At 41.0% G+C, this 22,753-nt stretch overlaps 2 protein-coding genes and 1 non-coding gene across 3 annotated transcripts; 1 reads left to right on the forward strand and 2 right to left on the reverse strand.

The window, feature by feature from the left end:
• Positions 1-18,346: 18,346 nt before the first annotated feature.
• Positions 18,347-19,996, reverse strand: LOC131323713 (uncharacterized). Its single transcript, XM_058355560.1, has one exon. The coding sequence runs from the start codon at positions 19,994-19,996 to the stop codon at positions 18,347-18,349; it is 1,650 nt and encodes a 549-aa protein (XP_058211543.1).
• A 72-nt stretch (positions 19,997-20,068) lies between these two features.
• On the reverse strand, positions 20,069-21,112 carry LOC131323714 (uncharacterized). The gene has a single exon (XM_058355561.1). It carries the CDS (start codon positions 21,110-21,112, stop codon positions 20,069-20,071), a length of 1,044 nt encoding a protein of 347 aa, XP_058211544.1.
• Positions 20,625-20,731, forward strand: LOC131325005 (small nucleolar RNA R71). The gene has a single exon (XR_009199573.1). It is a non-coding gene; the product is annotated as a small nucleolar RNA R71 (small nucleolar RNA).
• Positions 21,113-22,753: the final 1,641 nt, after the last annotated feature.

Raw genomic sequence — 22,753 nt, forward strand, 5'->3', positions numbered from 1 at the left:
CGAGTATCCTTCTTCTGACGACGAGGTGATTGAGGAGCCTGGTTTGTTTGACGCTACTACCTACGTCCTTCCTTCGCGTAGGTTAGGTTTTGGCGGTTTCTTGCAGTACCATCCTCCGGTTGGTGGCCCAGAGGCCGAAGGTATTCATAGAGAGCTTGAGCAGCACTTGAGCATCCTCAATGTTTCAGTAAGTTTCCTGAAAAGTAAAAGGTTTACTTTAGTTCAGAGTTTCGTATGATCAAAGATAAATTTTATTCTCGGGACGAAATCCCTTTTAGCTAGGGGCGTGAATGAGAAAGACTCATTGTTTGAGTCGAATTTGTTTTGCTAAAATAATCGTGCCCCCTATTTAGGCAATGCATGCTTTCCTTTTCTTTTTTTTCAAACATTGATTTGGTGCCCCTAGCTTTTCATTTGTTTATGCAATCATGAGATTTAACTTCCTTTTTGTTGAACTTTGCAGTGAAATAGGAGATTGGAGGCTCCCGACAGAGGCAAAAAGGTGCATAAGTGCTTCTTGGCATTGCCGAAATTAGCTTGGGAGTTAGTGCGTGCTGCTAGCTTTGAGACATTCATTCTAGGTCTCACTCTCTCGAAGATGGACTGGTCGTTGATGACCTCGCTGGTTGAGAGGTGGTGGGATACCACAAACACATTCCATTTTCCTTCTATCGGTGAGATGACGATCACACCAGGTGACTTCTCTTTGCTGACCAGCCTTCGAGTATGTGGAGCTCCTCTTCGGGTTGATCCCAAGCTTTGGGAGTGGGCAGGGGCTTTGGAGTGGTTCTTGGGCAAGGTGCCTCCTCTTCACTCTTGAGGTCACATTGATGTTGCTTGGCTGAGCAAGACCTTCACGAAGGCCGATATTCTGACCCCGGTGAGTATCGAACAGCTGACACGAGCCTTCCTTCTCTACCTCCTTGGGCAAACGTTTGCCAACAAGGATGGTTCAGTCCATACACAGTTTATGGCTCCCTTGTAGCATTTGGAGGCCCTTTTGGAGTTTAATTGGGGAGCATCTGCTTTGTCCACTCTATATGGCAACCTTAGAGCCTATTCACAAGACAAGAGTCTCATCCTTGGTGGTCACTACTGAGTGCTTAAGGTATACATCCTTCCTTTCCCATTTTGCTTTCTCCTAGTATTGAACTCGCTTGCTAATTCATTTTTCAGCTCTGGACTTTCGAGCATCACATCCAGTTTCCTCCTGGCACTAAGCACAAGGATGCAAGTTGTATTCCTCGCTACGAGTGACGGTTGGTGGGGCAATGGAAGCCACGGTCACCAGTCTTGAGCCTTCCTGAGTGGCGGCAAGTTTTGGACCGATTGACAATCGATCAGGTACCTTTGTTTTCCTTGTCTTTAGATTTCCATATCCTTGTATTCGTGGCTTATTGACCTCATTTTCAGGTGCGGTTCGACCCTTGGAGTAATGTACCTGAAGACGCCCCTCTTGCTCGCTCTAGAGTTCTGGACCGTACTCGCAACTTGCTTAAGGGCCCCTTTTGTCGGGCTTGGTATTTAGGTGATCAAGTGGCTAGCCAGTGGCATCCACATGCTGGGGCTCTTCAGCTTGTTCCTCCTCCACCTCCAGCTTCAATGAGATCTACCTCCTCGATGTCTAAGGAGGATTTGAAGAATGCTCGGATCAGGGATTGGGCAGGCTTGCTTCTTCGGGTGGGGGACTATATGGAGTACTGTCGTTTTTTCTTGGCTCCGCCTGCTGCTCCTCCAGTTGCTCCTGTTTGGCCACGGGGCCCTTCCTTCATTTCCTTTCATTCTGATGACAGAGAGGAGGAGCGCTTGGCGCTTACCCCTTGTTCGACCCAGCTTTACACTTTGCCAGCTGGGGTTTCACAGGTATCAATTTCTTTCCTTCCATTCTGATGACGGAGAGGAAGAGCGCTTGGTGCTTACCCCTTGCTCGACCCAGCTTTACACATTGCTAGCTGGGGTTTCACAGGTATCAATTTCTGATTTTGTTTCCCTGCTTATCATTGTATCTTGTGCTCCAGTGTTTGAAATGCTTAGTTTATTTCCACAGGTGCCTGCTGAGATAGTACAGGAATGGCTGCACACTTATCAGAGTGCGGAGGCTTTGGTTCGAAGGCAACATTGCCGGATCCTTGAGGTATGAGCTTTCCCCATGTATTCCATTTGCTTTGCATCTTTTATTGAATCTAAATGTTTGTATTCTTTCAGCTTGAGGCAGAGCGAGTACCAATTACTAGTGGGGAGGATGTGGGAGCTAGTGAGCAGTCCTTGTCTATATCTCAAAGATCGTCTCGGAGACACCGTTGTGATTAGTTTTAGGATTTTCTCTTTTCCTGTTTATAGTTAGCAAAGATACAAGCCGAAACTATATTCTATATAGTGAAAGCAACCACAATGATGATTTTGTAACCAAGCTTTTGTTTATGAAATGAGAAACGTCCTTCAAATACCTTGAGTATGCATGTGATAGTCAGAACATGGCTTTTTGAACAAGTAATTGTTGTTTTCTAAATAATCAACTAGAGTTTGAAAACATATAGAAATCTCTGTGAAATGAAATATCGGCTGAGGAATTTATCACGCGGTTGAAGAATTAATGTTGCGGTTGATGCATCTATCCTTTAGTCGTTACTTCTATTTTCCAAAGGATGCTAGATTTTGTTTTAGCTAAGTGCCATCCTCTGCTTATGCTTGGTTTTGACTTTTGTCTTGCTTTTGCAATGCTCTATAGCCCTATTGCCAATTTCGAGAATCTTTGAGATATCCTGCTTATTGTGTCAATGACTCTTACGTCAGAGGGTGAACAACAATTCTCGTGTCTTTTGCTATTGTCAATTCTTTGAGAAAAGTATACTCATCTTTTGCGAGCTCAATACGCAGGGTTAGCTATGCCTATCATTGAGTACAAACTATTTTGATATTTTTCTCTCCACATGTTTGGGCCGCATTTCGATGTGAGATTGCCTATGTATCCCAATCAGGGAATTAGGCCATGAACGTAGTTTCAAAATCACCACCTTTGAGGTTGGGTTTCCATTCTTGGTTTTTCTTCTCACATGCTCTTGATTTTGCCTAGGTTACCTAATGGAGGTTGAGTCTCTAGTGAGCTTTTCTTTGTATGCCTTATCTTTTGCCTAGGCTGCGTTTTTGCATTTTCTTGCCCTAGCAGGCTTTTGCTCTTACTTTTGCTTGAGTTTCTTTGGCTACCAACGAGCATTTCTCTCAAGAGACTTTCTGTACTTTGAAGAGGAATTTGGCAGAGATATATATTTTTTTATGAATCTCCTTTGTTTGTACCTTCATAATAGGCAAGCTAACTCTAAGTGTTCTCATGGAGATAACATCTTGTTTCTAAGTCTTGACAAAAACCTAGTTTCTTAAGCAACTAAAGTTCATCCTTTCTTTCCTTTTTGTCATTGACACAAAGAACTTGATTCCTTGAAATTTCCTTCGTTTGGCAAAGAGACTATAGTACATGGCAATTGCACTTTAGGAATCATAGTTTAGAAGAGAAAACAAGAATTCATTTAGCAGAAATAAAATGCCCAAATAGGTTCCCAAAACATGTCCTAGCTTGATTTAGAAAATGAAAGCAATGTTTTGATGTTCTTTTGCCATGTTATGACTTCTTAGCTACTGCTGCATTTTGGGGTCATCTTCTTTTCCTTTCACAATTTTATACTCTTTTCCACATTCTTCTTTGCCAAACAGAGCCTTTGTACTGGATCCATCTTTGAAGTTTACATGGTGGCTACCTCTTTGAGACATGAGCAGTCCCGAGATGGAAATGTCTGCCCGGGTTGCTTCTCTATTAGCTACTTCCATTTGATCAAATAGCGACGCCAAAGAAATCTCATCAAGCGGATCGCCATATTCTCCTTCCATTTTGTCAAAGCCATTTTCTTCTATTTTGTATGGATCTGTGCATATGAACTCTAGATCTTCTTCTTCTTCTGCCCATTGACTATAGTCGCACTCTTCGTATAGATTGACCCACGGTTGCATTTGGAACTCCTCCACTTCTTCTATAAGGTTGATTGTTTCCCAGACAATTGGAGGTGTTAGGATTCTTGGGCGATTGATGGGTACCACTATTTGGGGCAGGTTTGAAGCGGGCATGCCTTCTCATCATGATGACCCTCTCCTTTTCCTTTTTCCTGTTTTCAAACCAGATACGCAACCAATCATCATCCTTCACAAACGGAATGTTGGGATCCTCCAAATTGTGTTTTGCCCAGGAATGCTCTTTCCATTTCCTTACCTCTGCTTCCTTTGCTTGTTCTTCTCCGTCACTCTTGTCAGACATGTCGGGATCGATCACTTCCGATTGATTGGACTCATTGTTTTCTTCTTCCTCCATCATGAAACATCCATCCTCCTTTGGGAAGGTCAGGGTTGGCTTGGCTTGGGTGCTTTGGACAATGTATTGGCTGGGATTGTATATGAGGTTGTGAGATTGATATTTTGGAGTGGTTTGTTATTGTGGGGTGGTTTGGTTTGTGCATCAAGTTGTGGGGGTTTTATGGTTCAACTACCAATGAGATCTTGAATGTCATGGCGAAGATGCATGCAGTTGTTTGTCTCATGCCCAGAGTGTTGATAGTAGGCACATTGTTTGTTGGGGTCATGGTTTGGGCCATAAAGTGGCTGAGGAGGTGGTTTGTTCAAAGTTTTGAGATGCCTCTAACGGCTTAGAATGGTTAAGGCTTGGGAGAGAGTCATGTAGAGAGGATTAAAGTTACGGCGAGGCTGATTTGAGTTTCGGGAAGGGTTGGCTTAGAAAGGGTCTTGCAGCAAGGCCTAGTCAAGGGTGTTTACGGAGGCGTGAGATGCGCGAGTTGGGAATCTTTTCTTGGATGGAGAAGCTTCTTCTTTCCCAATGAGTCCCAGTTTGATCCCTTCTTCAATCTGCAGTCTAGTAGCATGAAGGCACTTGAAATTGGTTATAGCTTGAGTGTAGATATGCTTTAGATACTTAGGCTGCAGATTCTTGACAACTATTCTTATTTGATCTTCCTCGGAGGGATGATTCTTCATTTTGGCAGCCTTTCTCTCCATCTAGCCACAAAAGTGTCAAAATCTTCACTTGACTCCTACTTAGTCATTTCCAAATCTCGAATAGTTAACTCAATTTGGACATTGTATGCATACTGCTTGACGAAAGCATTGGCAATTTTTGGCCAAGTATGATAATGCATGAATTCAAAGGAGAAGAACCAATCAAGGGCATTTCCAGTGAGAGTCCTTTGAAATAATTGAGCAATGAGCTCGTCATTCAAGCCCATTGGCTTCAAGGTGTTGATAACATGGCGGACATGGCCGGTAGGGTTTCCTGTTCCATTGAACTTCTCAATGTTTGGCATTTTAAATCTTTCAGGCAATTGAGAATCTGGGAAGAGACAGATTCCCTCAAAGTCTAGAATTTGACCCCCTTGTGAACGGGCCTTAGCATGTTTGATCTCCTTGACTTGTTTGGCTGATTCAGGGTTCTCTGTTGTTATTACTTTAAGAGGATTCTCATCTTCTATCGATTTTTCTTTGTCCTCAGCATCTCTTGCTACTTTCTTTGCTAGTAAAATAGCGATTTCAGCTTGGATATCTGCAATAGTGGCGTCGTCGTCTGCCATGGGGGTGGGAGGATTGCTTGGTGAAGCTTGGGATTTGATAAATGATCGAGTTCGCTGAGAAGATGACCGCGAAGTCCCCGGAAGTGAATGGGACTGTTGCAGTGAAGGCGTTTTGATAGGTGAAGGTGATAGACGAGATGGCTGCAAAGACCTCTATTTGGTGTGACTTCGTGTGTTGTAAGAGTATAAAATTGGTTGTGGTTGCTTTCTTGGCTTACTTATCATGCCTGCTTTAAAGTAAAATATCTGTAAGTCAGTACTTGGCCGTACAAGGTTAGGATTTGGGCTAAGAATCCCAACCCTTCTGCACAGGAAGAGATGTTACAATAAATGATGCAGGGTGTTAGGAAGAACTTCAAAGCAAAATGCAGAAAAATTCCTTAACCTGCGGGTTCCTGTCTTATTTTGATAAGTTCTATGGCTTTCTAATACATGAAAGGCTTGGGTAGTCTTAAAGGTGCTCCATTGTCAAAAAGGCACTAGTCCTTTCACCAGCCCATCATAAGTGGTAATTGGATGATTCCGTTTTTGATATACCAATAGGTACAAGTGATAGTGAAATTTGCTGGAACCCCTAACATAGCCTGTGACATACCGGGATATTAGGTGAACTTAACGAGGTTGCCCGCTCGATGCAAATGATAGAAGAATTAGATAAAGCATGTATTAGTCTTATGTCAAACTTTCTGGTTATGGCTCTCAATTTCCCAAGCAGAATCGCTAAAAACTGTACACACCTCCCAAGTGGGGCATCGCCATACAGATTGATCGTTGCTGTTTGTTTCGTTGTTTGCTTCATAAACCAAGATCGTGGACATTCCCATGGCTAGGAACATCGCCACAAGATATCGGTTATCATCAAAACAGAGTCGCCACCTAGTTTATGAGAACTAGGAAAAACAGATAGAGATTCTGGGTACGGGAGCCAAAAGTACAATAAGGGGAAGGTGTTAGGCACCCCACTTTCCCCAATCGTGAGACTGGCCCATAATTGTTTGACATAAGATTAATACATGCTCCATATAATTCTAACACATAAACTGATTATTTAGCCTTTAAACAGTTAATGGTGAGCCAAGACTGTAATTGAAACATGCATCAGAACAAGCAGAATAAAACATATCTGTTCCAGGAGATGGATTCCGCAACCGGTGAATGGATTTCATAGCCGAGGAATCCTCATGGTTTTATGTATCGGCTAGGGATTGATTCCCCAGCCGATGTTCTTCCTCACACCAGACTATACGATTAACAGAGAGTTAAAATCCTACAATTAACATGCATAAACTGAAAATAAAATGAACCGAAAGCCCCTGGGCCTCACCACCTTGATCCCTCAGTGGCTTGATTGTTTCGAATTGAGGGTGATTGACTGATTTGCTTCTTGTAAACCCTAGGGTTAGGGTTTGAACTTTGGATTTGGATCGTTGGATCGCGGCTGCCTTCGGGAGGTTAGGGCTTTTGTAGAAAGGATGTGAGAGAGTATATTTGCAGAGTTCCGTGGTTAGAGAGGGTGAATTGACATATCAATTTCGGAACCCTAAGGGCCCTTTATATAGGCAATTGGTGACTCACTCAGACCAATCAAAGGACGTGAATCAAAAAGGGATTCTAGGGTAAAAAGATCTCTAGACGCGATCTGTTGTGTAGCTGAACGCATCAGAGAAAGGTTGCTAGGGTTTTGAGGATTGGATCAAACATATGACAGAACATTCCAAAATCTGGAAAATAGACGATCTGGCGGCCGGTTAAAGGATCTGGCGGTCGAGGAATGATTAAGCGGCCGAAGGATAGACCTGGCGGCTGAAGGATCAATCTCTGAAGGAGATTTTCAAGCAACATGTTTCACGGGTGAAAGAATGAAGTTGAGGCCGTGAGATCAATGTTACGGCTGAAAGATAGATTTTCCTGAGATACTGTATTTCTGTCTGAAAGGCTTTTTTGCTCTGGATTGGGTCCTCTAAGTGGCTAGAAGTTCTCACCATAAGTCCTAAGGTTCACGAGAAGTCAATCAGCAATCACTGTATCCATTCATCATCGGGATGGTTCCCAAGGTGGGACTTGAAATAATTGTTAGCCCAAATTGGGGTGTCTACATTGACAAGGCTGATCAGATTGTAAATCCATCATGTCCCAAGAAGCAACGAGTCATAGCGCCAATGACCCACATTAAGCAATGACGCAATCTACAAGTGTCAAGCTGTTTTGCCAACACCTTAACACTCTGGAGAGTAGGGAAGTATGGCTAAGCTCAAAGAGCTTTGGAAGCAAGCCTGAGCTAGACCGACAAAGGTTACCCAGCCATAAAAGATATACAGAGTTTGGACAACTAAGTGGGTAAAACATAGGAATTAAAATTCCAAGCCAAGTTAAAAGACTGAGCATGGCCCATACATAGCATGACCTACGCACGGTACGACCTTCACACCTCAACTAGAGGTCAAAACGCAGCGTAAATGATAGAAATCTAAGCATGATCAGCAAGCCTGCTAGATCACAGCTCAAAGAAGAGCTGAAGCTGAGCGTACAGATAAGAGCTAAGGCTTGTTCAAAGGGCTGAATGTGAAAGGTAACATCATCATATCATCCTCATCACTACCAAAGATTAACATAGCATTACCTAGCCTAGCTATGTAGGGCACCAAGTTACTCCAATAGAGGATCCAGATCATCTAAGGAGTCTAAAGTGGCTGAAACGCCAATGCAAACTATCCTGAGGGGCTGACACAAGGGAGTACCTCAAGACGAGTACCCCAATTGGACAACAAAGCCCCGCCTGTCAATAAGCAACTATTCAAACAAAGATATCCCAATGGATAGTAAAGATTAAGACCAACTCGGACAACACCAAAGCAAACAGAGGGAAAGATAATGGCCAAGTATCACAATACCGTGGTCAAATTGAGAAACCTCTGAGCAGGGGATCTCCTTCCCAAAAAGTTGACCCTACGAGGGGACAGATAGGGAAACCTGACCTCTTAAGGCCAGCAAACTTAGAAAACCTCATATGGCTTGAATCTCACAGCTCCAATAAGAGCTAACCTTAACCCATAGGTTGAAATCTATAAAATCCAACCTACCAGGAAGGATACCCCAATTTGGCCCAACACAAGAAGCAAGGACCAACCTAATGGAATTCCCATGGAAAAATAGGAATGTCCAAACATGATCCCATATGGACAAACTAAGGGGTTAGAACCCACAAGCTCGTTGTAAACTCCAATTTTTTGCCCCACTAAGTAGTAGAAAAGGGTGAATGCCTTGGAACCAAACAAAGCCACAAATAAAGATGTAGAGGAGCACACCCAAAACTAATCTACTTACACCTCAAACTGCCCAAAGGGCAATCTCTATTAAAGTTTCACAAAATTGTGAAAGCTCTCTCTACCCATAATCAGCTCAGGTATATAAGGGTGTCATAAAAGAAGGTGTTAATGGTGAAATATTGCAGTGATTTAGTCAACCCAGAAAACCTTTGAGTAGAAGACTTCCCTCTCAGAAGAAAGGACCTTGCATACCAGCTGCTTCACGGGAAAGCTATCGAATTCTCAGAATATGGGACACATCAAAGAAATTACCAAAAGGTATGTACCTTAATTTTACTTTTTCATATGGCCATTTTTTATGCATGCATTAGAAAATTAGACTGAGCTCAGCAATGTACTATCAATGGGTCGAAGCTCACAGATTTTAGATCAACACGTAATTCCAAAAGTGTTGACAAGTCCACTTGGTCCAGTCCTAGGAGTGGGCACTGAAGAGTCACACTTCTAAGGTGTTAAGACTAAAAGTTCGAGTGTGTGGCTCGACAACCTCATCGGCCCAGTCCAAAAGAGCTCTGGACTAACAAACTCGAGTTTAAATCAAATCTCGAAAAGGTGATGAGTCAGCTAAAGCGCACAGCTACTCAGTACGTGAAAACCCGGACTCAGCCATGGACCTGGTAAAATCTAGAAGATCATGGGCCAGCTAAGGATGCCTAGTGGTCTAACAAACCCGAGTTTAGTTATTAACTCGATACGTCTAAGGCTAGCCAAGGACGCCTAGTGGACTAAAAAACCTGAGTTCAGTTACTGACTCGGTACCTCTACGGCTAGCCACGGACGCCTAGTGGTCTAAACAAACCCGAGTTCAGTTGACTCAGTACCTCATGGGCTAGCTAAGGACGCCCTAAAAAATGAAAGACTATGGGAAACCTCATGCTAAAGGTATGAGGTGCTTTTCCAAGTCTCATGCTAAGGGGTGAGCAAACCTCATGGTAAAGCATAGAATAACCACGCTAAGACAAGCATTGACGCTCAGCAATCCGTGAGCCGCTTGCCCCAGGGCTTATCAAATGAGCCTTGAAGAGTCAAAGCTCAAGGAGCTCCAGACTATAAAATTCAAAGCACTCTGTCACTTTCACTGAGAAAGATCTCCCTGTTGATGGAGCTGCTCATAATCGCCCGCTGCACATCGCCCGCTGCACATTACTGTCAAGTGTAATGGAAATTGGGTGCCTACTATCCTCATTGATAATGGCTCCGCAATCAATGTTTGCCCTTTATGGGTCGCTTACCGCCTGGGTCTCACCAAGAAGGATCTTATACCTTCTAACTCAGCAGTCAAAGCCTACGATAGCACTCGCCGTGTGGTGGAGGGGACGCTAATGCTCAAACTCGACGCTGAGGGTTTTGAGATGGATATCGAGTTTCATGTTGTTGACATTCCTGCTACTTTTAACCTGCTGCTGGGCAGGCCGTGGCTTCATAGAGCGGACATCATGGCTATACCATCTACTCTTCACCAGAAAGTCATGCTGGGACTCACTTCTGGGACTTTGACAATTTGCGGGGACTCTGGAATCCGTCCGCACACTGAAGATGGAGCACCGATCTTGGGAATTCAGCATGGGAAGGAAGATGCCGATTTTAGAGGTTTCTCTTTTGACACGTTTGGTTCAGTCCTCGCCATCACCATGGACGACGATTTCATCATAAGTTCAGCTACCCTCGAGATAATGAGGAGGATGTCTTATATGTCTGGCTTAGGACTTGGGATCAACCAGCAAGGGATCGCTGAATTCCCTATATTTCCTTTCATCGAAGGCTGCTTTGGTTTGGGATATGTTCCCCCTGCCAAAGATGCTAAGAAGAGGAAAGGTACGGGAAAGCTTCGAACCCTTCAAGGTAACTCGGATAGTTACTTTTTACGTGAAGGAGGAGGCACTACTTACATGGGGCAAGTCGAGCCATTTTTGGATCCGAAAACTCTTCTTTGGCTGCCAGGCTTCGAGGTCTTTGCTGCTGACACCTGGTCTGATAGTGAGGATGAGGAGATGGCTAAAGAGGAGTTCAAGAAGCAAATGGCTCAGATCAAAGTGAAGACCGACTGGCTGAAGACTTTTGATTAGGGAAGCTTGGAGCAGCTGTTCTCCCAAGTAGGTTTGGTTGGCGATGCTGAGGAGGCTGAAGTGTTGATGCTTGGGCCCGACACTCTCGAAGATCCTACCTCTCTCATCATGGAAGCTAAGGGTAGTATTAAAAATTACATTTTCACACCGCATCTAACTTGCATTGATGACACGTCTAAATCTGACACAGAGTCGGTCAAGTCTAAGTCTAGCTCAGAGTCGAAGTTTGTGCCTCTTGACCCTCCACATCGTAGGTTTTACTTTGAGTTTGAGTCGACTGTACTTGGCAACCCTGAAGGGTTTTATGAAATGCATGATCCTGCTTCCGACTACTTTGCTAATTTCTATATAAATTGTGTCGACCCCGACGATGAAGGAACAGATTTTGATGGGAACATACCTGCTAAATTCCATTCCCTCATCGAAAAGGAAGGCGAAAGGCATGCTCAGCCTCTAAAAGAAGAAGTAATTTTTGTAAATTTGAAAGATGAGAATGATCCCCGTATGATGCAAATTGGTTCAACCCTATCCTCAGAGGATCACACCGCATTGATTAAACTACTCAAGGAATTCTTCGAAGTCTTTGCATGCATGGTCTCACAAGGATATGCCTGGCATTGATCCTAAAATAGCACAACATCGAATTTCTCTAACACCTAGAGCTACACCAGTCAAGTAGAAACTCCGCAGAATGAGTCCAGACTGGGTACAAAAGATCAAGGAAAAAGTCACCAAGCAAATTGATACGGGTTTCTTAAGGGTTGCAGAGTATCCTAAATGGGTTGCCAACATTGTGCCTGTACCTAAGATGGACGAAAGGATCCAAGCCTGCGTCGAATTCAGGGACTTGAACAAGGCAAGCCCTAAAGACAATTTTCCCTTGCCACACATCAATGTGCTTGTGGACAGTATGGCAGGGCATGCTTTGCTTTCATTCGTTGACGGATTATCTGGATACAACTAGATCTTCTTAGCACCTGAGGATTAGGAAAAGACAACGTTCGTCACTGAATGGGGTACCTACTGCTATGTGATGATGCTGTTTGGACTAAAGAAAACTGGTTGCACCTTTCAAAGGGCCCAAACGACCTTGTTACATGACTTTATCCACAAGACGGTTGAGGTCTACATCGACGACATGATTGTGAAGGCAAAGGAGCGAGAGGATTTCATTCCAGCACTCAGGCAGTTCCTCGAAAGACTTCGTAAGTACCGAGTGCATCTCAACCCGCAGAAGTGCACAATTGGGGCACCGCAGGCAAAATGTTGGGGTTCCTAATCACTGCAAGAGGAATTGAGGTAGATCCCTCTAAAATCAAGGCGATTCTTGAAATGGAGCCACCACGGTTTGAAAAAGGAGTGCAAAGCTTTCTTGGCAAGGTACAATTCATAAGCAGATTCATCGACAAGTTGACTTTAACTTGTGAGCCAATGTTTCGTCTACTCAAGAAGAATATCCCGTTTGAATGGACGGACAAGTGTCAAGCTGCTTTCGAGTCAATCCAGAAATACTTACAGAGCCCACCGGTGCTGATGCCTCCTACACCAGGTCGACCCTTGATTTCGTACTTATCTATAACTCCATCAGCTATGGGATGTTTGCTAGCACAAGAAGGGGATAATGGAGTCGAGAAGGCTATCTACTATCTAAGCAAGAAGATGGTAGGATCTGAGGAGCGCTATACTCCTTTGGAAAAGACGTGTTGGGCACTTGTTTGGGCCTCCAAAAAGCTGAGGCATTACATGTTGACTTATTCGGTGAGACTAATTTCTCGGATAGATCCTATCAAGTATCTGTTCGAGAAACCTACGCTTACTCATAAGTTAGCGCGTTGGTTGCTTTTGCTGGCGGAGTTTGATTTCCAATTTGTTACAAGGAAATCAGAAAAAGGATGTGCTGTGGCAGAATTTCTGGCTGACCACCCGATTGATGGACCGGAGGACGTGGATTTCACCTTCCCTGATGAAGAAGTTTTAACGGGGGTTGAGGAGGTATGGGCGATCTATTTTGATGGGGTTGCTAATCAGAAAGGATTTGGGATTGGAGTATTGTTGATCACGCTTGCCAGTGCTCATATTCCACTTGCTTTCAAGTTAAACTTTGATGTCACGAATAATCAAGCTGAGTACGAGACCTGCATCGTCGGAATGGAGGTTGTAATTGCTCTTGGAGTCAAAAAGTTTGAAGTAATCGGAGATTCAAACCTAGTAGTCTCTCAGGCCAACAGAGATTGGAATGTTCGTGAGGAAAAGTTGAAGCCTTATCACCAAGATTTGGAAGAACTAATTCCTCATTTCAATAAGGTGACTTTCACCCATATTCCACGCTTGAAAAATCAGTTTGCCGATGCTTTGGCGACTTTGGCTTCAATGATCGAACTTCCAGCGGGAGTCAAGCTGCGACTGATCGTGATTGAATAGAGGGACTTGCCTGCATACGAGTACATCAACGCTATCGATGATGTTGATGATGGCCTACCCTGGTACCATGACATATGAAACTTTGTCGAACGCGGGGAGTTTCCTACTGAGGCCACCAGAAAAGATCAAGTCGCTTTACAACAATTAGCTGCCCAGTATATCATTTGTGGAGGGAACTGTACCTGAGGTCTCATTGTGGAATGCACAAGCTGTGTGTCAACAACGCTGAGGCAACTAGGATAATGGAGGAGATTCACGAAGGAGTTTGCGGTCCTCACATGAGTGGTGTCATACTTGCTAGAACGATCCTAAGGCAAGGCTATTACTGGTCTACAATGGAGTCTTAATGCATCAACTATGTGAGATGGTGTCACAAGTGCCAAATCCATGCTAACCTACAACATCTTCCTCCGTCAAGTTTGTGTGGCATGACTTCGCCTTGGCCTTTCGTTGTTTGGGGTATCGATGTCACTGGCATGGTTAGACCTTCTACTTCGAATGGTCATAAGTTTATACTAGTGGCGATAGACTACTTCACTAAATGGGTCGAGGCAGAATCTTACAAAACCTTGACAACGGTTCAAGTCGCTCAGTTCATTCGGAAGAACATCATCTATTGGTACGGTGTTCCACAAGCATTTGTATCAGATAATGGGTCTCATTTCAAGGGTAGGGTTTTGGAGCTCTTTGAGAAATTCAAGATCCAAATCCAGATCCATTATCGTCCACAAAAAAATGGAGCAGTCAAGGCCACAAACAAGAATGTTGAGGTGAGCATTAAGAAAACCGCTGAGTCTGCAAGGGACTGGCACGAGCAACTGCCTTTAGCGCTTTGGGGTTATCAAACGTTGATTCAAACTTCAACTGGTGCAACTCCTTATTCTCTGGTTTATGGAATGGAGGTAGTACTCCCCATCGAGCTTGAAGTACCGTCACTGAGAGTCATGGTAGAATGTGGTCTCATGGAATCTGAGTGGCTCAGCGAAAGGTTTGTAGAGCTAACGTTGTTTGACGAAAGAAGGCTCCGCGCCTTGTATCATGTTCAAGGGTGTCAACGACGAATCGCTTGTGCATTCAACAAGAAAGTGAAGTCCAGGGACTTAATAGAAGGGGATATGGTTACAAAGGAAATCCGTGCTTCGGTGTTTAATCCTCGCGGGAAGTTTCGACCAAAGCATTCTGGGCTTTACATTATCAAGACCATCCTATTCGGGGGAACTGCTAAACTCATTGATCTCAACGGACATGAATTCAATACTTAGTCAACCTGGATCAATTCAAGTGTTACTATCCCTGAGAGATGCTCGTTGGACTGAAAACCACAAGGGTGGGCGGTTCCAAGCAAAAGTTAGAGCAGCCTGCTAGACCGAAAACCTAAGAAGGCAGTCTAGGCAAAAATAAATAGGCAAAAAGTCAAAAGCTTGCTAGACCGGAAACCTGAAAAGGCGTTTCTAGGCAAAAGTTAAAGCATAAAAGGAGAGGTAAAACACACGAGTGAACCTTGGCCTGAACTACGTTTTGACCTGATTTCTTGAAAAGGGATACGTAGGCAATCTCTCCTCGAGATTCAATCGCAATCTTTCAAGTCAAACTATGGTTGACGCATTTTGGCACATATCAAAGGTCGAGAAGGTCAAGAACAAGTCACCCTGCATTGGTGAATTAGAAGGGGGGAACCTTTCGTCTTTCAACTTTATTGCAAATTACTGCTTCTAATACATAAGCTAAGCATAAAAGCCTTAAAACATTTGAAGCATGAAAAATAGAACAAAATGCTAGAGAAGCCTAACGGCTCAGAGCTTATTCTAAATATAGCAAAGTCAGTGATGTGAAATTTTAATGTACTCGCAAGCGCACGAATCGTACCGAAGTATAGTAATGCAAGAGCGAGGTCGAACCCACAGGGACTTGTAATTTTTTTAGGAAAAATAAATAACTTAAACCGATTAAATCCTAACCTAGTTGACAAAAGTTGTGATTGATTTTTAAACTAAAAGTGAAAAGTAAAAACAATAAACTAAATTATCAAAGACGAGGAAACTGAAATTTCTTTTTAATCAAAGGAGAAAATACTAGGGTTTCGGAATCCACACCCATTAACTAGTATCATTATATATTCATGATCATTAACTTTACCCAAAATTTCTTCATGATAATCTGAAAGCTAATTCTGTTACCATGGAAAATATCATTGTGAACGTTCATTAAAAAGTCTAATGTTTGTTCCTCTCCGCTCGCAAGTATAAAACCAAATCATTAATTGTATCTGCTTTTAACAAATCACAATAAATATCCAGTTTTATAGTTAACGATGAAAAACCAGCATTCAATATTGCAAAAGACAATTCCAAATCATGAGAAAAACATGATTGAACTCATATCCAGAATTTATCCCTAACAGTTGATTTGGAGTAAGAACAATTTAATCATAATCGAAACCACATATTCGGGTAGAATCAAATCTCAAAAATATATAAATAACAATTGTTAATGGGGCTTCATTCTCAACCCTAGTTGAAGAGTTTAGCCGCTCATGGAATCAAAACACATAAACAAATAAAGATAAAACTCCATTGAACAAAGCTTACAAAAAGAGAACAAATAATTCTTTCTCCGTCTTCTTCTTCTCTGTGCCAAGATGCTGCTGCTGCGTGCAGTGTGCCGAGTTGGTGTGTTGAAAAGGTCCTCTTCTGGGGTGTGGGAAGTCCTCCTTTTATACATGCCAAGAATTCTTATGCAAAAAGATCTCTTCCCTAATTAAATCCCATATTTAAAGAAATAAAGTAGATTTCCTAATTCCCTTCTAATTTGCCTTGGTCTCCCCTTCTTCTGAAGTCCAATTCCCATTAGTGCATCAAAAGGAACGGGTAAGGTGGATCCACCTTTAAAAGATATGGCCGAACTTTGATTCAACGTGAAATTTATTTCCTTTCTTCTAGCCAACTTCCATTCAGAATGGGACACGATCCGTCACTTTTCTGCAATTCCAGATTGACTTTGGACGCTTTTAATTTACCGAAAATACCTCTAATTATCATCTTTTCCTACGCAAACGATAATCCAATATAAGTGATGAAAGATATAATAACCATAGGCAATTATGCGCATTTTGGGACTAACAAGATGTGACATGGGACTTCCATGTGTCAATAATTTGTGCTCATCAAATACCCCCAAACCTACATTTTGCTAGTCCTCGAGCAAAAGAAATAAAAATAATCAAAAGAAACAAAATTACTAACTAATCCTTCTTCGGAGGTGTCCGATTGCATTTAGCATATGCAATTAGCCTTTAAACCCCTAGGTTGCCCTAGTGGACGAGTTATAGTCTCGTGAGGGTTTGCCGTGAATATACCCACAAAATTCTTAAGAAGATGACACTCGATTGGAATTCCAAACAATAGTCCATGGCCTCTCAAAGTAACTAGTGTGAGTGTAACGCAAATTAGAGGCAAGATATTTCATTCATTAAGAAAGTTAAACAAGTGAACATTCTAATCTGAATTAGCGCAAAAACTGTTCCTCCCACATATATTTGGATAGAAAGAAATCACAAGGCATGCGTGTAAATGAAAAATCACACAAAGATGTTCATTAACCTCGAAAACAATACACGCACTTTCAATGCCTCAATACTCATCAAAATACTTATATTAAATTATAGCCCTTCCCTTTATTCATACTTTTTCCTTTTTTTTTTAATATATTTTTTTTCTTGTGATCGTGCAATGCCTTGGTCCCTTAAGCTTTCTAATTGACCCTTGTAGCGAGTTTTAGGCCAGTGGCACCCAAACCAGACGGCTTTAGGGCACTAGATATAGAGAACACCCCAACGGACTTAATCACTCGAGTCAAAAAGGCTACGAACCAAAGCTAACCACACATGACAATCGCGGAACTCTCCACCGTTTGACGCGAACACTCACTGCTTACTGAGGCAAGAGGCCCGGTTACTAAGTGAAGAGCCCATGCATTTTATTCTTTTTCTTTTTCTTTTTGTTATTCTTTTTTTTTTTTTGGGAAAAGGGCATTAAATATTTCTACTAAGATATTTGATTCGTACTAAGGCACCAAAAATATATGTATGGTACTCAAGGTCAAATCCAACTCCAAGTGTGACGGTGCTTGTGCAAAGGCATGTACACAAGTGATTAATCGCTATCCAAACATAGGTGATTTGAACCAACAAAGTGCCTTTCATCAATGCCTATGTTCACAAGCTTAACTCTATCAATGAAATAATATGAAGACTCCAACTTGGGCAACAATCAAACTAGCACTAATTGAAAACCAACAACCACATCGGAAGTCAAAATCAAGTATCCAAATTTTTTTGTTTTTTCAACTTTTACTCTCTTTTTTTTAAATTTTTTTTTTTTTTTGTAGAAGACTACAAAAATGATATACTATGGTGTCTATGCATAGAACAGACATAGATAATAGGTGAACCCTCCCCCAAACCTAAATATGACAGTGTCCTCAATGTCATGAATGCAAAAGCTTAAAAAGAGATAGACTAGGACATAAAAGTAATAAAGGGTAAGATACACCTGGTAAGCACGATAAGACTGAACTGTGCGACACCTGTAACAGAAATTCTGGAAACACAAGAAGGGGGGAAAAAATGCACTAAACAAAAGTAAGTTAAAAAAAAAATTGAATAACTTCTTTTTCTTTTTCTTTTATTTTGTTTTGAATCTGATTTGTGCATGAATTCAAATAGACCAAAGAGTTGCCCACCATTATCATAGAGCAAGAGACGAAATTGTTGTGGGTTACTCCAATGAAAAATGTATTCCAAGTGAAATATCATCACCAAGTCACTTCCTTTTATCCGCTTTTTGTAATTAACGATACATGGTTTTGCCCAATGAAAGTTATGTGACTTGATTAACAATTCTATACTAGATCATTTAGCAAAATTAGTCACAATATCGACTTTATTCAGATGAAACACATAGTCAGCATACCAGGGAAATGAGTTTTTAAATAACAATATGGCTAGCAAAGTCCTACCAGTGGGATGTAAGGGCTCTTTACCAATGACAAAATTGCACTCTAATTTTTTATTGCAATGGTCATTCTCATCTGCTATCTTTTCCTCTTCAATTTGATCAGTATTTGGGATACCGACGACTGACATAAATTCGGTTGGTCCCATAATTTCAACACTAGAATCGGGTGGCAAAGGTTTTAACTCAAAATTGGACTCTTGTTCATCCCGCAAACTTGGGGTGTTCTCTAAAAATGGTGGCTCTACAAAGCACAAGTTCCACCTACTAATATCTATGAAAGACTCTAAAAACATGTTGACAGATTCAATCATAGAGTCTTCATCAATGTTATTAAAATGAGATAGACAAGCTTCAAAAGGATCCTCATAACTTGATGGAGATTGTTCTTTAACATGGCTATCTATCATGTAAACTGCACTCACCTCATCCTCACATGACGATTGTTTGTCAATATAAAAAATATTAAGGTCGACAGTCATGTTACCAAATGACATCTTCATCACACCATTCCTACAATTAATTTGAGCATTAAACGTGGCCAAGAAAGGACGGCCTAATATGACAGGAATGTGCCCCTTTGAGTTTTGGACAGGTTGGGTGTCTAAGACTATTAAGTCTACTGGAAAATAGAATTTGTCAACTTTTATTAGAATATCCTCAATAACGCCTTTAGGAATTTTAACGAATCCATCAGCCAATTGAAGCCTTATTGAAGTGGGTTTTAACTCCCCCAAACCTAATTGCAAGTAAACTGAATACGACAGTAAATTGACACTGGCTCCCAAATCCAACAAAGCTCGCTCAATGTGATGATTACCTATCGTGCACGAAATTGTAGGACACCCCAGATCCTTATACTTGACAGGTACTTTGTGTTGGATAATGGAGCTAACTTGTTCAGTCAATACTACTTCCTTAGGGGTGCTGGCCTTCCTTTTTATGGAGACTAGGTCTTTTAAAAATTTGGCATATGAAAGCACCTGCCGAATAGCATCTAGGAATGGAACATTGATTCTCACTTGCTTAAATACCTCTAGAATATCTCCATGGTCTACACCTTTCTTAGGGGCTACTAGTCGTTCAGGATATGGAGCTTTAGGGATGAAACTTCTAAGTTGGGGTTCTTTTGGAGGTTGAGGAGAACTAGATTCTTGATCTTTGGTGGGATTACTCTGCCTTTCTTCTTTCTCTAACTCCCCTAAACTCTTCTCTATTTGCATACTTACTTGGTTATCAACCTGTTTTCCTGACCTAAGGGTTACAATGGATTGAACCTGCTCATGCTTATAGGTAGAGTTAGAGGGGTTGCTAAAAGCAAATTGTCCTTTTGGGTTAGGTATCGGTTGACTAGGAAACTTTCCATTTTCTCTCTCTGCCATTTGACCCATTTGATTTTCCAGTTTAGCTATGGCTTGAGCATGCAAGTGAGTTGAATTTTCAATTTTAGCATCATTTTTTTCAATTTTAGCCATGATTACTTTAAGGGTGTCCTCTAAGGATGACTGTTGTTGTGGTGCAACAGATTGGAAGTTCGGTTGAGACATAGGAGTAGGAGTATAAAAAGGTTGAGATTGAGGAGGGTATGATTGTGTAGGAGGACGAAAACCTGGGGGAGATTAATTTTGTGAATGGAATGGTTGCCCACCTATATTTGTAGAAGGTTGGTTCTGACGCCATGAAAAGTTTGGATGATTTCGCCAATTTTGGTTGTATGTTTCGGAAAAAGGACTAGCAAATGATTTTCCATAATTATTAAGTGCGTTCGCTTGTTCAATATAGTTGTCAGAATATCCAATAATGGAAGGACATGTTTGCATTGTGTGCATGTGACTACCGCAAAGAGAACACACTTCACTGTGAACTTGATTGGCTGACTCCATAGTTCGACTTAAAGCTAGCACCTCAACCTTTCGAGTAAGATTATCTAATTTTATTCTCATATCAGAATCTTCTTTCACCTCATATAATCCTCCTCTCTTAGGTGTAGGAGTTGGTTTGTCTCGATGAGAAGTAAAATCCCACTGTTGAGATCTTTCAGACAAATTTTCAAGAAATTCATAAGCTGCATCGCCCCTAAGATTTAGAAAACCACCCCTGTTCATTGACTCAAGCATATTGCGGCTAGACTGAGTTAAACCATTATAGAAAAATTGAACTAGTCTCCATGTTTCAAAACCATGAGGGGGGCACTTTAAAATAAGATCTTTAAATCTCTCCCAACTCTCATAAAACTTTTCATGTTCTTCTTGACAAAAATCAGTAATCTCTCTCCTTAGACTAGTTGTTTTAGACATTGAAAAGAATTTTGAAAGAAACTTTTTAACGAGGGTGTCCCATGAAGTGATTGAGCCAGAGGGTAGAGAATTTAACCATGCCTTTGCTTTATCTTTCAGTGAGAAGGAAAAAAGGCGCAATTTAACAGACTCCTCAGAAAAATTTTGAAACCTAAAGGTAGCACAAATTTCAAGAAAGTCTTTGACATGCATATATGGATTCCCTCGTTCAATCCCATGAAATTGAGGAAGAAGTTGTATTATGTGAGGTTTCAACTCAAAATGTGTCGCATTTGTCATGGGTAACACAATACAAGAAGGAGGATTTGTGGCTACGGGTGAGAACAATTCTCTTAAAGGTTTTGTATCTTCTACAAGTTCTGCCATTTTTAATTGATTATGTCCCACTCTTTGAATATTTAAACTGCGTCTAAAGGTTCTCTCAATTTCCGGATCAAGAGGTATTAGTTCTAATTTTTTCGAACGGCAACCAAACATAAACTTATGAATGAAAGCAAATAAGTGAAACGACCGAAAATAAAAAAAAAATGCAACAGAAGTGAAATGAATCTTTTTTCGGACAAACAGTCAAGACTTAGGAAGAATGACAGGATGCTCTTTTTTTTTTTTTTTTACTGCTTATCAAAATGAAAATCTAAGGTAGCTTACGTCAATTGTCAAAAACACTAACGTGTCAAGACGTAGAGTAAAGTAAGCTAACAGTGAGCAAAATGATAATTTTTTTTCCTTTCCCTTTTTTTTTCGGATTTTTTTTCAAAAACTGTCTCACTAACACGTTAAAAATAAATAAATAAATAGTGACAGTAAGTTAAGTTCTAGCTACTGACTAACCTTTAATGCATTGCTTCTAACTCCAATCACCGTGGTGCCCGTTGATAACAGTGGTTCCGAAAGTTAACCCAATCAAAAACCTATAGCGCTTAATTGATCTTACTGCTACTGTATTGCCAAGACACCAACTAACCGTAGGAACAGTGAACAAATTAAACAAAGAGAAAAACAAAAGTGAAATATATCCTAAAATATGCAAATGAATGACAAATTAAAAAAAACTTGATGGAGAAAGTAGGAAAAAAAAATGACAGTAGAACTAAGAAACAAAACAAAACAACTTGCTGGGAAGCAGAATGCAATTTTTTTTATTTTTAATTTTACGATCCTAACTACAACTAGTAGAAGGGAAAAATCAATTTAAAGTTTTTCAATTATCCTAAAAAAAAATGAAGTCCCCGGCAACGGCGCCAAAAACTTGATGTGAAATTTTAATGTACTCGCAAGCGCACGAATCGTACCGAAGTATAGTAATGCAAGAGCGAGGTCGAACCCACAGGGACTTGTAATTTTTTTAGGAAAAATAAATAACTTAAACCGATTAAATCCTAACCTAGTTGACAAAAGTTGTGATTGATTTTTAAACTAAAAGTGAAAAGTAAAAACAATAAACTAAATTATCAAAGACGAGGAAACTGAAATTTCTTTTTAATCAAAGGAGAAAATACTAGGGTTTCGGAATCCACACCCATTAACTAGTATCATTATATATTCATGATCATTAACTTTACCCAAAATTTCTTCATGATAATCTGAAAGCTAATTCTGTTACCATGGAAAATATCATTGTGAACGTTCATTAAAAAGTCTAATGTTTGTTCCTCTCCGCTCGCAAGTATAAAACCAAATCATTAATTGTATCTGCTTTTAACAAATCACAATAAATATCCAGTTTTATAGTTAACGATGAAAAACCAGCATTCAATATTGCAAAAGACAATTCCAAATCATGAGAAAAACATGATTGAACTCATATCCAGAATTTATCCCTAACAGTTGATTTGGAGTAAGAACAATTTAATCATAATCGAAACCACATATTCGGGTAGAATTAAATCTCAAAAATATATAAATAACAATTGTTAATGGGGCTTCATTCTCAACCCTAGTTGAAGAGTTTAGCCGCTCATGGAGTCAAAACACATAAACAAATAAAGATAAAACTCCATTGAACAA

The sequence above is a fragment of the Rhododendron vialii genome, chromosome 4a, assembly GCF_030253575.1.
Source record: "Rhododendron vialii isolate Sample 1 chromosome 4a, ASM3025357v1".
In the NCBI taxonomy this organism is placed as follows: Eukaryota; Viridiplantae; Streptophyta; class Magnoliopsida; order Ericales; family Ericaceae; genus Rhododendron; species Rhododendron vialii.